Consider the following 16,383-nt stretch of genomic DNA (forward strand, 5'->3'; position numbering starts at 1 on the left):
TAATTACCTTTGCAACAGAGCACAAAGATCAGGGGCAAGTACAGGTGCATGATGGGAAAACAAAGTGCATTTGGGGGCAAACAAACACTTGATGTCTATACTTTGCCAGTCTTTATAAATGAGCCCTGGCATTGCCAAGCTTCTACCGGCTACAAATGCTCCATGCAGATTCGCTGGAGTGAATGTCGGGGTGCTCAGTGACTGCAATTTGGGGGGTGCCACCTCTTGTGGTTGGTTGTTAAAATACTAGCCAAGAGGCAGCCCTATTTCTGGCATTGGCATCATGGAAGACTCACTTCATCTGCAGCCAAAGAGGGACCTAATAGGTGAGCTTCACTGTGTCCTTGTGCCATGGAGCTTGCAATCTAACTGTTAGGCTATATACATAGAAAAATGGTGACTTTCCCAGGCCTATGTGAGTCATAACCCATTGTTAGTAGCCAAAATGTGACTCACTGGGCCTCTCCCCGTCCCGAGTGGAATCTCAGCATCGGGGCTCAGAGCTGCTGCCTCCATTGGCTCTCGCCAGAGAAAACTGCCAAATTCTGGCAATGCACAAAATCAGCCAAATCCTATTTAGTTGTTTGCTTTATAACTGAGCCCCCTGGACACTGTAATCCTCTTGTACCCCAATATTGGGGCAGCTAAAGTGCCTGTGTGTGGGGGGCGAGTGAGCGAGGGAGCTACAGTCACACACACATATATATAGAAATATAGAAATTTATAGAAATATAGTGTAAGAACTCGCAGGGCGGAGAAGGCAGATGTGTCCAAAGCAGCTGCCACACTCCCCAAATATTTAGTGTCTCTGGGTGTGGCTGCGAAAGGCAGAAATACTGGAAAAAAGACAAAAATGAGGGGAGAAAGAGGGGAGTTGGAGAAGGGGATAGAGGAGAAGACGAAAGCGTTGGAAAGAGAGTGAAGAGACCCAGAGATCAGTAAGTACCAGCTTATTCCTTGCACTAAGCGCTCACTATGTACAGGCCAAGAGATGTCATTTTGTTTGTGTTATTAGATGGTGACACCCCTAGATAAATGCACCCCTCAAAATCCTATAGAAATGAACGGAAACCTGTAGCCCCCCCCCCATCCTTGGCAAACTGTTGGCAACTGTATTTCCCCTTTAATTAATGTGCCAGTGTTTGTGTAATTGTGAAAGAGATTGATCCGTTCTGATTGTGGGTCTGTGAGTGGGACTTTTGGAGGCAATTAAAGGGTCAGCTCCTTTGGCACTTAGCTTCCCTGTGCGGCATTTACACACAGGCCTTTGCCCCTTTCCCCTCCAAAGGTGCAACTGTCAGTTCACTATGTGCCAGAAGTGAGGAGTCCCAGTGTCACTGGATACCATGTAGGGAACGATGGATATGCTCATGGATAAGCGGCAATTGTGCAGTCCTGGCAGTTGCAATGAGTCCTCCCAAAAAGGTAGAGAGACCTGTGTGTGTGTGATGTGTATATTTATATGAGAGTGACAAGGTGAGTGTGTGTGACAGGGAGAGGCTGAGGAATAAAGCAGTGAGTGTGCTATAGACACAGAAGGATTGTGTAATATGTGGGGAGTTTAGAGCTAGGGCAGTGAGTGTGTAAGGAGGGGGAACATAGAGCCTCTGTATTTATGGGAGAGTGAAGCTGAAGTCCCATAATTCCATTCAGAACCCTTGTGTTTTGCACAGGCTTGTGCGAATGTAGGTTATAGGTCAACCTCCAAAAAATGAAAAATGTAAAACAACTCAGGGTGCAATGTACTTTTTTTTAAGTTTCAGAACTATTGAAGTTTTAATCAAATGCTAATATAATGAATTTTGTATCAAAAGCCCCACCTGCTGGTCAGTTCCTATAATAACTGTATGGAGGGGGTAGAAGAGAGAGAAGGAAAACAGGGAAGTGATCTGATGTTGCTCTGCTCAGGGAAGAGATCAGAAGCCTCAGAAGACTTTACTTGTATCTTTCCTGAGCAGAGAAACATGAGAGCAGGTCTCTAAGAGCCACTTATTAAGGTGAAATGGACACCCAATATCTAGCGCATTGTATAGATTTCTCCCAATTCCTGCCTCTCACGTCCCCTTTGTCACCTTTGTTGCAGAAATGCCTGAATTCAGTAAGGTGCACCTGTGCTTCCTACTCGTGACCATCTCAGGCATTGGTGAGTATCTCACGGACCTCTCAGTCCAGCTGTGGGCTCCAGACCTTGGAGTTGTGAATTTATTGCACTCAATTAGCAGCCCTGGAGGCAGTCACGTGCCCCGGAGCCCCTGGGAAGCTGTTAATTAGCACCTTGGAGCAGTGCAATGTCTTGTCAAATCATTGGCTCCCAGTGGAAGGAGTCTGGAAATGAAAAGCTTATTGAGTCAACCTTACTGCGTGTCCCCCGAGGAGCGAGGCTGGAAAGTAACAGCTCCTTACCCAGGGGTATTAAGCCCAGTAAGCATTGCAGCTTGTAACTACACCGCTTATATAGAATCCACTGAATTATTGCACATTTAAGGGGCTGCAGGGGACAGCCAACTGGGCGCAATTCTAATGGCACCATCGCAGCCAACTGTTGAATATCCCCAGGGCCGGATTTACATATCAGGCACCCCTAGGCCCACTGCCATTTTTCCCCTCATACCCCTCCTCTTTATTTGTGCACAAATTATCATTGGGTCTGGAGCACTGGGGATTGGCGCATTGGAAATTTAAAAACTATACTGTTTTCTGCCCATATCGAGTGCTTCCCAAGCAATTCGGATGTGGTTGGACAGCATGCCGCCCCTAAAATCCTGCTGCTCTAGGCCCCAGCCTATGTGGCCCATACCTCCCTTCTTTTTCGCAGGACAGTCCCGATTTTGACAGCTCAATCCTCAGTCCCGGATTGTTACCCCGACTTTCTCTTTGATCTCCTGCACTGAACAACCAGAAAAAGATACAAGTTTCTTAAACTTAATTGGCTTTTGGCAGAGAGCCCAGAATACCTGTCAGCTGCACTTTTTGATACTTTTGTATCAATTTAAGATAAGCAAAGAAACAATTGTAACAATTTAAGAAAAGCAGGTCTCTTGGGGAAACTGTGACCTGCAGCTTAAAGGGCAATTCACCTTCATAGGCAAAACTGTAATAACACATAAAAAATGACTTTCATAACCTGACAAATTTTGTAAAATGGAAATGGTAATTAGGGGATGTGGTTAAAAAAAATCTTTTTGTCCCTCTTTCTATTTCTACAATGTTGGGAGGTATAGTGGAATTTCCACAAGCCCAGGCCTGAATGTTGCTGCAGTTACTGGAACTGGAAGAAGGGCTGGAGATGGATAGTGCACTATAGCACAGGGCACCCCCATGACAAATAAGATCTATAAGGACAGTGTCCCCTTTATCCAGCCCTGTTTGTTACACAGGCCAAAGCTGACTCCCATATCTCACCTGTTGGCTTATACTGAGCTGCTGACGTTTTACAGATAGAAACTGTCATCTGGGGGGTTTCAAGTGTTTATCCAGAAGTGATCGGTCAAGTGGCTGCACTTAGTTGCACCACCCCAAAGCTCAGCCCTGACCGTAACGTGTATTTAGCAGAGATTAAAGGAACAACTCTATTTGCTCCATTACCACTAAGCAAAGCGTAACGCTTATTCTGAGCAACCCATTTTGTTTTAAAGGGCCGGTAACACTGCACCAGTGGTATCCAACAGACGCTGCATTATTTGTAGAAAGCTTGCCCCCCCCTCCAGGGATATGTTGCAGGGCTCGGTCTTCAGTTCGGTTAACTGTGTGTATTGTGGTCACTAATTACTTATTTATTCTAATGAGCAATTATCTGTAACCATCAATATGAATTCTATATGTCACACTGCGATTACACTCAGGCCTGTCCCTGCTTGTTGGATTCTTTCACTAGCACATCATTATCATTGCACTCATAATTAGAATGCTGCTGTTACTTGTGCTAATAATTAGAATGCTGCTGTTACTTGCGTTAATAATTAGAATGCTGCACATATTTGCACTAATAATTAGAATGCTGCACATATTTGCGCTAATAATTAGAATGCTGCTGTTACTTGCGTTAATAATTAGAATGCTGCACATATTTGCACTAATAATTAGAATGCTGCTGTTACTTGTGCTAATAATTAGAATGCTGCTGTTACTTGCGTTAATAATTAGAATGCTGCACATATTTGCACTAATAATTAGAATGCTGCACATATTTGCACTAATAATTAGAATGCTGCACATATTTGCACTAATAATTAGAATGCTGCTGTTACTTGTGCTAATAATTAGAATGCTGCTGTTACTTGCGTTAATAATTAGAATGCTGCACATATTTGCACTAATAATTAGAATGCTGCTGTTACTTGTGCTAATAATTAGAATGCTGCTGTTACTTGCACTAATAATTTAATTAATTAGAATGCTGCACATATTTGCACTAATAATTAGAAGGCTGCACATATTTGCACTAGTAATTAGAACGCTGCACATATTTGCACTAATAATTAGAATGCTGCACATATTTGCACTAATAATTAGAATGCTGCACATATTTGCACTAATAATTAGAATGCTGCACATATTTGCACTAATAATTAGAATGCTGCACATATTTGCGCTAATAATTAGAATGCTGCACATATTTGCACTAATAATTAGAATGCTGCACATATTTGCACTAATAATTAGAATGCTGCACATATTTGCACTAATAATTAGAATGCTGCACATATTTGCACTAATAATTAGAATGCTGCACATATTTGCGCTAATAATTAGAATGCTGCACATATTTGCACTAAATTAGAATGCTGCACATATTTGCACTAATAATTAGAATGCTGCACATATTTGCGCTAATAATTAGAATGCTGCACATATTTGCGCTAATAATTAGAATGCTGCACATATTTGCGCTAATAATTAGAATGCTGCACATATTTGCACTAATAATTAGAATGCTGCTGTTACTTGTGCTAATAATTAGAATGCTGCTGTTACTTGCACTAATAATTTAATTAATTAGAATGCTGCACATATTTGCACTAATAATTAGAAGGCTGCACATATTTGCACTAGTAATTAGAACGCTGCACATATTTGCACTAATAATTAGAATGCTGCACATATTTGCGCTAATAATTAGAATGCTGCACATATTTGCACTAATAATTAGAATGCTGCTGTTACTTGTGCTAATAATTAGAATGCTGCTGTTACTTGCACTAATAATTTAATTAATTAGAATGCTGCACATATTTGCACTAATAATTAGAAGGCTGCACATATTTGCACTAGTAATTAGAACGCTGCACATATTTGCACTAATAATTAGAATGCTGCACATATTTGCGCTAATAATTAGAATGCTGCACATATTTGCACTAATAATTAGAATGCTGCACATATTTGCACTAATAATTAGAATGCTGCACATATTTGCACTAATAATTAGAATGCTGCACATATTTGCACTAATAATTAGAATGCTGCACATATTTGCACTAATAATTAGAACGCTGCACATATTTGCACTAATAATTAGAACGCTGCACATATTTGCACTAATAATTAGAATGCTGCACATATTTGCGCTAATAATTAGAATGCTGCACATATTTGCACTAAATTAGAATGCTGCACATATTTGCACTAATAATTAGAATGCTGCACATATTTGCGCTAATAATTAGAATGCTGCACATATTTGCGCTAATAATTAGAATGCTGCACATATTTGCGCTAATAATTAGAATGCTGCACATATTTGCACTAATAATTAGAATGCTGCTGTTACTTGTGCTAATAATTAGAATGCTGCTGTTACTTGCACTAATAATTTAATTAATTAGAATGCTGCACATATTTGCACTAATAATTAGAAGGCTGCACATATTTGCACTAGTAATTAGAACGCTGCACATATTTGCACTAATAATTAGAATGCTGCACATATTTGCGCTAATAATTAGAATGCTGCACATATTTGCACTAATAATTAGAATGCTGCTGTTACTTGTGCTAATAATTAGAATGCTGCTGTTACTTGCACTAATAATTTAATTAATTAGAATGCTGCACATATTTGCACTAATAATTAGAAGGCTGCACATATTTGCACTAGTAATTAGAACGCTGCACATATTTGCACTAATAATTAGAATGCTGCACATATTTGCGCTAATAATTAGAATGCTGCACATATTTGCACTAATAATTAGAATGCTGCACATATTTGCACTAATAATTAGAATGCTGCACATATTTGCACTAATAATTAGAATGCTGCACATATTTGCACTAATAATTAGAATGCTGCACATATTTGCGCTAATAATTAGAATGCTGCACATATTTGCACTAAATTAGAATGCTGCACATATTTGCACTAATAATTAGAATGCTGCACATAATTGCGCTAATAATTAGAATGCTGCACATATTTGCGCTAATAATTAGAATGCTGCACATATTTGCGTTAATAATTAGAATGCTGCACATATTTGCACTAATAATTAGAATGCTGCTGTTACTTGTGCTAATAATTAGAATGCTGCTGTTACTTGCACTAATAATTTAATTAATTAGAATGCTGCACATATTTGCACTAATAATTAGAAGGCTGCACATATTTGCACTAGTAATTAGAACGCTGCACATATTTGCACTAATAATTAGAATGCTGCACATATTTGCGCTAATAATTAGAATGCTGCACATATTTGCACTAATAATTAGAATGCTGCTGTTACTTGTGCTAATAATTAGAATGCTGCTGTTACTTGCACTAATAATTTAATTAATTAGAATGCTGCACATATTTGCACTAATAATTAGAAGGCTGCACATATTTGCACTAGTAATTAGAACGCTGCACATATTTGCACTAATAATTAGAATGCTGCACATATTTGCGCTAATAATTAGAATGCTGCACATATTTGCACTAATAATTAGAATGCTGCACATATTTGCACTAATAATTAGAATGCTGCACATATTTGCACTAATAATTAGAATGCTGCACATATTTGCACTAATAATTAGAATGCTGCACATATTTGCACTAATAATTAGAATGCTGCACATATTTGCACTAATAATTAGAACGCTGCACATATTTGCACTAATAATTAGAACGCTGCACATATTTGCACTAATAATTAGAATGCTGCACATATTTGCGCTAATAATTAGAATGCTGCACATATTTGCACTAATAATTAGAATGCTGCACATATTTGCACTAATAATTAGAATGCTGCACATATTTGCACTAATAATTAGAATGCTGAGTTGTGGACTCTTCTCTCTAATTCAGGACATTCCAGCACTGGGCAGGGTGAATAATAAGATAGAAGTAGATAGAAACACAGTAGATGTGTCAGCCGATTTGTGACCTACAATTCCCAGCATCCTCAGCCAGCATTAAGTTCAGTAAAGGACACACTTGTTAAGAAGCCCTAGGGCCCAAGCACTTACTGAATTTCTATTTGTTGTGTCTGCAGCAGGGCCTGCCCTGGGGGATGTGATTGGTCGGAGGGACACCGGTGAGTACGGATTATTGTTTTTACCAAAGTTCATTAGAAAAATGAAATTCCATTTATTATTCCTTAAAGTGATATAATACTCTGTCCAGAATATATTTGGATCTATCATCATAAGGTGATCTTTTAGTATCTGAGCACTACATGTTTCCAGGACAGCTGCCAAGTCTTGGGCTTGAGAAGAGGGTGGAGCTGCCCTCCATGTACAGGAGCTGTGGGAGGAGCATGGCACTGACAGACAGGCGACAATGCCTTTGGTTTGTTGCTTATGCTCCTCCCACAGCCCCTGTGTTGAGGTCGAAGGCACCACCCACTGCTGGAGCCACAGATACAAGTGATTTACATGGGGGGGTCCAAGTCAGTGCAGGGCAGGGGGAATATGTGGTGTTGCTCAGTTTTATTGCAATGTTGGTGCAAAACTGCAGAAATATTGGGGGAATAAGATGCAAAACACGTCTCTATGATACAATGTCTGACCCCAGCCTGTGTTTCTCTTATAGATGATTCTGTCACCCCTGCAGCAGGTGAGCTCCTCGTTATACTATAATATATATATATCTATATATATCTATATATATAGATATATATATATATATATATATATATATATATATACTCATTCACTATAGGACTGTGTGTGGGGGAGTCTGGAGTAACTGGGAATACTGGGAATTTTAGGATTGGAGCATGGAAGATTGCTGGTGGGAATGGCTCAAGGCAGTGTGGTGGGCTTTGCACACAGACAGACAGACAGACATTTATCTTTTGGGGACATATCGACATTTACCCCCCCCCCCCCGTGCTAGACAGTCCTGTGGGACAGATCAGGGGACAGATCAGAGAGCAGATCAGGGGCAGATCAGGGGACAGATCAGGGGCAGATCAGGGGACAGATCAGGGGACAGATCAGAGAGCAGATCAGGGGCAGATCAGGGGACAGATCAGGGGCAGATCAGGGGGCAGATCAGGGGGCAGATCAGGGGCAGGAGGACAGGGGCTGCTTATGAAGAGAAGGTGCAAGTGCTAAAAAGTGAGTATTTAATATATTATGTAGCCAGTGATTTAAAAGGCAGGTCAGTCAGTTACTGGTTAAGTGGCAACCGTATCTATGTCCCAGGGACTGAGACTTGTGTAGCCCCAGTGGCTAATTGTGGCACTAGTACTGTGCATGGCCGGCCCTGAATAAAGCTGTTTCCTTGTGTTCTAGAAGCTTCACCTGCCCCAGAACAAGCATCAGGTGAGTCGCTCATCCTCGTGTTTATTGTGTGTTGTGATCACTCAGACTTTATTGTTAAATGTTACTGGTTAATATTGTGTCCCACATGTTACTGCACATTTATATATTTATATATATATACTGTATACAGCAGATCATTAGTGGACAGTTACAGTCTAGCATAACACTCCACAACACTAGAGGGCGCTGAATGCAAGTATACTGTGTTATATTAAAGTGGTAGTTCTATTAACTTTTAGTATGATATAGACTTTGATATTCTGAGACATTTTTCAGTTGGCCTTCATTTTTTATACTTTTTGAAATTATTTAGCCTTTTATTTTGCAGCCCGCCAGTTTGGAATTTCAGCAGCAGTCTGGTTGCTAGGGCAGAATTTACCCTAGCAACAGGCAGCGGCTACTAGAAGTAGTGATGTGGGGATCAGGTGGGTTCAGGTCGACTTCCACAAGAGTTTTCCAGGTTATGGACAGGTTCACAACCTTACACTGGTGGTTTCAGCCTTCCTGTCCCTCCCCCCTTTTGTGACATCAGAAAAAAAAAGTACTCCTTGTTGAAAATATGAGGATATTAGAAAATATGAGGATATTAGAAGTGACCCTGGAGTCTCATGACCTGTACCTTCAGCCTTGTGCTTTTACACAGGTCATGGAACTCCTCGTGACTTCGATTATCCTTATAATTTACAATAGGGGGTACTTTATTCACTATATAAAAATCTCTAAGTGATGTCATCAGTTATAAATGGAGACTAGTGATGTCATTTTTATTACATGACTCATTAAAACTTGTGTATTTTAATAAATATAGTGTGATGTCATTTTTATCACAGGACTCATTAAAACTTGTGTATTATAATAAATATAGTGTGATGTAATTTTTATCACATGACTCATTAAAACTTGCGTATTATAATAAATAAAGTAGCCAATGTTGGAAAATATGAGGATATTTAACCCCGGAGTTCCATGACCTGTACCTGTACCTTCGGCCTCATGCTTTTATACAGGTCATGGAACTCCTCGGTGACTTATAATATGCTTATATATTTTATATCCTAGGGGTACTTTATTGACTATATATCTATATACACACACACATACACACATCTCTTATAATACCCCTCTCTTTGTTCCCATTAGATTGTAAAGAGGTCCAGTACCCCTGCACCCGGGTATATTCTGTACAGAAGCCAGTCAAGCAGTGTATCAGTTATCTGTGTGTCACCAGGTAATGGGGGTCTCTGCAATGTGCCCACTGTGTAGCCCAGGATTGGATTTAGGGGGTAATTTGTCAGATAGCTGCTATTATTCTTCCATCTGTGTTAGGCTAATTAAAGCTAAGTTCTGATTGGTTAATAATAGAATGGGGGCAATTGTAATGAATAACTGGGCAATACACTGGTTACGGCTGGTAAGTGCACTGGTGACAATTAGTAGCTCCGTTAGTTAATTGTCCCCTCTTCCCCCATCACATTCAGTGACCAGGAGACGCCACCAGTTGAGGTCCCAGCCAGGCTCCCTGTGATTGGCTCTGCCTAATTATGAGGAATGTAGATGAGATACTTTCTCTGTGCAGCTTGTCGCCATAGAATAACTGCTCTCATTTGTCACGGCGAGTGACTGCTAGATTCTGGTTGTCATGGCAATGATTCTTCTTGGTGGCAGCAGATGTGAAACTAATTAGTAGCTGTCGTGGTTGTTATTGTGACAACTGGGTTTTGCTTGAGTTGCTAAAATGAAAATGGGGTTGTGATGTTGTGCTGAGCACAGGACATTGTGCCTAAAGGCTGATTATCATTTCACTATGACGCTTGTGCTCCAAGCCTGACCCTTCAGGAACATCCAATGATGAGAGATATCATGACACTTGTCTGCTGCCTGCCTTCTCTTTATCCTTCTTTTCTACTCTTCCTAATTTCTTCCTTTTCTTCTACTCTTCCTACTTTTCTTCCTTCTCTTGGTCCTTCTTTTCTACTCTTCCTACTTTTCTTCCTTCTCTTCTTCCTTCTTTTCTACTCTTCCTAATTTCTTCCTTCTCGTCTTCCTTCTTTTCTACTCTTCCTACTTTTCTTACTTCTCTTCTTCCTTCTCTTTTATCCTTTTCTTCCTTCATTTTCCTTTTCATTATCTACCTCTCCCTTTTCTTCCTCCTCTTCTCCTTTCTTCCCTTCTCTTCCGTCCCTTCTTTTCTTCCCTTTCTCCTTATTTTCTTCATATTCCATCTCTTTTTTATTTTTCCTTTTTTACCTATCCATTTTATCCCCTTTCCTTCTCTTCCCTATCTTCTTCTTTTCTTTTTCCTTCCTTTACTTCTCCATTTGCTCCTTCTTCTTCCTCCTTTTCCTTTCCTTCTTCTCTTCCTTCTCTTTTTCTTCTTTTCTTTCTTCATGTCCATCTATTCAACAAGTTTTGAAATGATTGATTATTATTATTTTGGTATGATGCTTGTGCTTCACATATGTTCCTTCAAGGAAGATGTAGACCAAGATGCATGATAGGGGCTTGCCTAATGAATGTGTGCTTCCTTCCTTCTTCTCTTCTTCCCTATCCTTTTCTTCTTCCTTCTCTTCTTTCTCTTGTTATTCTAATTCTTAATTCTTTATTCTATAAATGCTTTTTCAGTCAGTGGTGGATTATCATTAGGGCCTATCCAGCGGTTGTTTTGGGACCATAGTTCCCAGCGGGCCCAGTGCCGGGGTGGCGGGGAAGGAGCAGGGATAGGATATATTCCATCAAAGTTTTATATTTAATATATAAACATAGTTTTGCAATGCAGATTTAAAGCCATCAAATAACCTGCAGCAGCAGTGAAGTAAATGCAACTTACCATATTAAGGGTTACTCTTCATCTAGATCACCTGCCATAAAGCAAGACAGGGCTGCTGTTATTTGTCATTAAACAAATAGAAATATTCACATGAGTACCAGGAATGGATTCCTCCATGCAAGTATAGAAATCTCCAATAACACTGTTCCAGCATAAAGTTCAGGGACCAAAATCTGGACAATATTTCCTACATATTTGAAAATGATTTACTGCTAACTTGTATATACAAATGATGTGTTTGTGTTAGAAAGTATATTATAGATGGAAAAGTCCATAGTTAGTCCAATGTACTGTCTTTTTAATATCTTTATTATTCATCCTTTTCTTCAGTGTTCGACGGGTTTATATTCTCAACAAGGAGATTTGCACAAAAATCATGTGTAAGGAGGATGAACTGATGCAGGGTAAGTGATTAAAGTCACTGGGTTGGTGGTATTGTGTCCATCTCTGTTTCCCCAAATTCATTTCTCCTCTCCTAACTGCCATCTAACAGAAGACAAGTGCCGACAGCTGGCTGGACTACCTCCCCGACGCCTTCCTCAGCCTCCTGATGCTCCTGTTGAAGTTTCAGAAGAAAAAACAACTCCTCAACCATAGGGGAAATCGTTACAGGGAAACCCCGAGATATTGTTTATCCTAACCCCCAAATATTGCACCAGAACCTTCTGAAATCTGCACCCCCAGAATACTGTATCCAGGTCCATACTGAAGTCCTCAAATATTGTACTTTCCTACTCATACCCATTTTATATCCTCTACTACAGGACTTCCCCAGCTCTTTTCATATGGCCCAGTCTAAGAACATTTATGGGCCAAGCCTCTTTGAGATAGTAAAGGTGCTACATCAACAAAGTGTGGTGGGACTTTGGTGGTAGAGTTGATTATCTTGAAGAAGCTCCATGACACTGTATAACAAGCATTTATATCTGTGTATTTAAGTAAACAGATGTCACTTTAAGTACCATATAAACCCATTTTTGTACTCCCAGTTGGATCTCTTTCTCTGTACCTTGTGTTCACTTCACTTGATAAACAAGAACATGGACTACAGATTAGAGAAGATTAGAGGTCCTTGTTCACAAGAGGATACAATCTAAAAGTTAGATTTATCCTCTGTTTGGGTCTCCTCATTGTCATCACTTGGGTACTAAATGTATCATCAACAGGAGAAATGAGCCACACAAAGTACTAGTTATACTAGTGGGATGCTGTTATAAACAACTTATCATAGGCAAAGTGAGGAAAAGGCTCTAATGAATAGCTCAGTCCTTGACACTGGAAGTTGTTTTACTAGAAATGAATGCCCTCCAGGCCAAATTTCAAGCAACCCCAAATCCAAACTTAAAGGTGGTTCCTAATAGGATTAGAGTGGTTCCTAATAGGATTAGAGGTTTCTGCTGATGTTTAGGGTTGCAATCTCCTTCTACAGCCCACCTGTACCATCTACTACCTTAGGGGTGAGGTTTAGAGGGACAGGAGAGCATGGCCTAGTATAATTTTTGGCAATGTTTGTCAAATAAAGTAATGGAAATACTGGTCCAATTAAATTGTAGGTGCAACAGCCAACTTCCATCAAAGTGCAAAGAGAACCCATGTGTTTCAAGGCCAAGGAACATCTAATGAGGTTGTTGTCTAGTTACTGTGAAATCCATGAGACAAGTTGGTATACAGTCTGTAGTCACTTCTGAGCAATTTGCCCCAAATGTACCATCTGGTTTCATGACAAGGAGGGGACACCTGCATTTTTAATATCTGAGGCAACAATTCCATCTTCCCTTCTTTATCCTATTCCTTCTCACTCGTGGAGTTGAACCAGTGTAGGACTGATACTGATGCATCTACAGAGCAATTTTATCCCGCTAGCCTCACTGGCACTTGACTTGGTTCCTGATTCCCGGGAAAGCACTTGGACCAGTCACTGGATCAACAAGACTGAGGAAGGACATTACGTTCCCATTTGCAAAGACCTCTTTCTGCCACTGCCCTTGGCACTGCTGTCCAGAGACTAGGAAGAGGGGGTGCCACAATGTGTCCCCCAAAGTGCTGTGCAGTGGGTGTGTCTCTGTCGTGACTCTGTATTTTTGACTTGTTTTTTTGTGTATTTCGCAAAAACACAAACTGCTACCCCCCCCTTCTCTTTCACATCCCCCGGCCCCCAACACAACACATCCGCACACCTGCTTCATGTTTGTATATTCGCTAACCAGCCTTCCCTCCCACACACAGCTGTGCCTCTGCACCCCTTAACTGAGAACTGCTATCCCAGCATCCTCTGTTGCACGCACAACCTCTGCCCTCCTTCTAATCTAACTGAATGCCCAGGGTTTACCAACCACATCAGTATGGTCTCTGTTTGGGTGGCTTCCACCTGTGGCCACATTGCAATGGGCAGAACCTGCAAGCGTTTGTATTAAGGCCAATAAGCAGAAAAATACTGTAGTAACATTAAAACCCAGGAGCAGTCAGCTGCATGGCCCTATAAATATATATACATCCCCTATATATTATCTATATTATACCCCACAGTCCTTTCTGTGCACCCTCTTAAAGTGCAAACCATCTCTGTGACTCTCATGCGCCCCACACTCTGCCTCATTTAACCAACTGCCTCGTCATGCAAATTAGCAATCAGTCCCAACCCTGTTGCACCTTGTGAATTGTGGGGTTATCACTGGTTCAAGGTGAAACATTTCACAATGGGGAGTTGAGAATAATATGTGCACATAATCTCAGTTAACAAATTGCTGCCCACAAAGGGCAGGTACTTGTTCTGGATATGAGAATGATTACAGAGGAAGCAGACTCTGCTGGGGGGCCCAGATAGTATAGTGGGTCACTGAATCCCAAAGTTTAAGGACACCCTAAAATCATGATTGCTGAGGGCCCAGCAATCAGTACAAGAGTAGAGGGGCCACTGCCTCGTGGGAACTTCTGGAGGCAAGAAGAAGTAGGGAAATGCCATGCAAGGCAAGTGGCCACATAATACAATTACTATACCAGTGAAGTGCAACCAATGAAGGGCAGGTAAACCCATTATTCTAACCATCTCTTCTCCTAAATCCACTTAAACCTGCACTTCCTTCCATCCATCTCTATCTATATACAGTACCTAATTTTCCTTCCAGCCTTCTCTCCTCTCTCTCCATCCATCTCTACCCCTATAACTAATTTTCCTTCCATCCTTTTTTTCTTTGTAAACCAGCTCTTCCATCCATCCATCCATCTCTACTCCTAAACCTGATTTTCCTTCCATCCATCTCTACTCTTGTACTCTCCCTTACTTCCATCCATCTCTACTCCTTTACGTGCCCATCCATCCATCCATCCATCCGTCTCTGCTCTTACACCTGCTATTTCTCTACTCCCTCCTTCCATGCTCTGCTCCTAAATGTGTTCCTCTGTCAAATCTCTGCTCTTAATATTGTCCACCTGCCCAGCTCTACTGCAAAACTAGTCCCTTCATCCAAAACTGTCCCTCTTACTTATCTATTCTCTTGCACCACTTTTACCCTCTGTGTCTAAACCGGTCCATCCTTTTAATCTTCACTCCCTAAACCAGTCCCTCCTCCTGATTTATTTTCCTACCATTCCCTCCTGTCAGTGCCCATGTAACTACATTCCCCCTGATCATGACTGCTGATGATTCACATACTGTGAAACAGGTGCTTATTTTTGAATTCCTGGCTTGGTAGCAAGTTTTAGTTGTATAAAAACCAAATGTACTGCCAAACAGACCCTATTGAAGGCTACCAGTCCATAAAGGGGCTACAAACAGCGAATCACAGCTCTTTTTTGACATCCCCAAGGACTTTTTCTGTCTGTTTTTTATGGTTTTTCTATATTTAGTTCAAAGAGAAAGTGTTTCTCTACAGGGAGGGGCCACTGGGAAGTGGGAGGAGCTGTGTATGACCAATGAGAGCATTCAGCGCGAGATCTGAACCTTCAGTGTGACGGGAATCAGAGCCACAGACCATGAGTTTCCTGCTGCAAAACCTCACGCACCCGCAGACATTTCACTTGTAACCAGCTGTAAGTGTATAAAGGCTCCGGGGCCCATTTACATGATACAGGAACATATCACACACTTACACCATTACTTCTACAGGTGTAATTAGTAATTTATTTCGATTCCCATTACATGGGAGCTGAGAAATCAGTGCAGTCTGCATCAGAATTTAATTATCAGCCCTGTAGCATCAGCTTCTATGACAGTGGAATCTCTTTTTCTTCTTGATGATTTCCCACGACCCCTAAGCTTCAATTCTCACCAGCTGCCCAGAGCCCACTAACAAGATCCAAGATGGCGAGCTGCAGGGGGAAATCTTTGAAGGTCTGGATCATTACTGTTATAGGGTTCCTGATCCTCTGGGCTGGTACAGTAAAGTCAGTATAACATGTAGCATTTCTAGCCAGATTCTTTTTTAGGGTTTAGTTCCCCTTTAAGTGCAATTTAACTTTTCTAATTTTTAATAATGATTTCCTTTTTCTGTGTAATAATAAAACAGTCGCTTGTACTTGATCCCAACTAAGATATAATTAATCCTTATTGGAGGCCTTAAAAACAGCCTATTGGGTTTATTTAATGTTTATATGATTTTCTAGTAGACTTAAGGTATGAAGATCCAAATTACAGAAAGAGCCATTATCTGGAAACCCCAGGTCCCGAGCATTCTGGATAACAGATCCCATACCTGTACAGTCTATACTCCAGTCTTAACATGTTATATTTCTAATGCTCCCAATATGCACCTTTCAGGGACCCTTATCTCCTCGGGGAGTTGGGACTGAGGTGGGTGCTG

The 16,383-nt window shown here is 40.7% G+C and overlaps 1 protein-coding gene across 2 annotated transcripts; it reads left to right on the forward strand.

Moving 5' to 3' along the window:
- Positions 1 to 769: 769 nt before the first annotated feature.
- On the forward strand, positions 770 to 12,572 carry LOC108697331 (microfibrillar-associated protein 5). 2 transcript variants are annotated; one of them, XM_041570828.1, is made up of 8 exons: positions 770 to 938; positions 2,084 to 2,143; positions 7,485 to 7,523; positions 8,021 to 8,044; positions 8,728 to 8,757; positions 9,898 to 9,985; positions 11,915 to 11,988; positions 12,078 to 12,572. In XM_041570828.1, exons 2-8 carry the CDS (start codon positions 2,086 to 2,088, stop codon positions 12,179 to 12,181), a joined length of 417 nt encoding a protein of 138 aa, XP_041426762.1. In that variant the 5' UTR covers positions 770 to 938; positions 2,084 to 2,085; the 3' UTR covers positions 12,182 to 12,572. The 2 variants fall into 2 exon arrangements, with proteins under 2 accessions (XP_041426762.1, XP_018082755.1); XM_018227266.2 differs by having other exon boundaries at positions 780 to 938; positions 7,482 to 7,523.
- The last annotated feature ends 3,811 nt before the right edge of the window (positions 12,573 to 16,383 follow it).

This window comes from Xenopus laevis, chromosome 7S (assembly GCF_017654675.1).
Source record: "Xenopus laevis strain J_2021 chromosome 7S, Xenopus_laevis_v10.1, whole genome shotgun sequence".
Classification (NCBI taxonomy): domain Eukaryota; kingdom Metazoa; phylum Chordata; class Amphibia; order Anura; family Pipidae; genus Xenopus; species Xenopus laevis.

Bases quoted from the DNA above. Each gene is read 5' to 3' on its own strand.
- LOC108697331 (XM_018227266.2), top strand. From the start codon at position 2,086: ATGCCTGAATTCAGTAAGGTGCACCTGTGCTTCCTACTCGTGACCATC. The intron at 2,144-7,481 runs GTGAGTATCTCA...TTGTGTCTGCAG, and splicing joins CGTGACCATCTCAGGCATTG to CAGGGCCTGCCCTGGGGGAT. The intron at 9,986-11,914 runs GTAATGGGGGTC...CCTTTTCTTCAG, and splicing joins AGTTATCTGTGTGTCACCAG to TGTTCGACGGGTTTATATTC.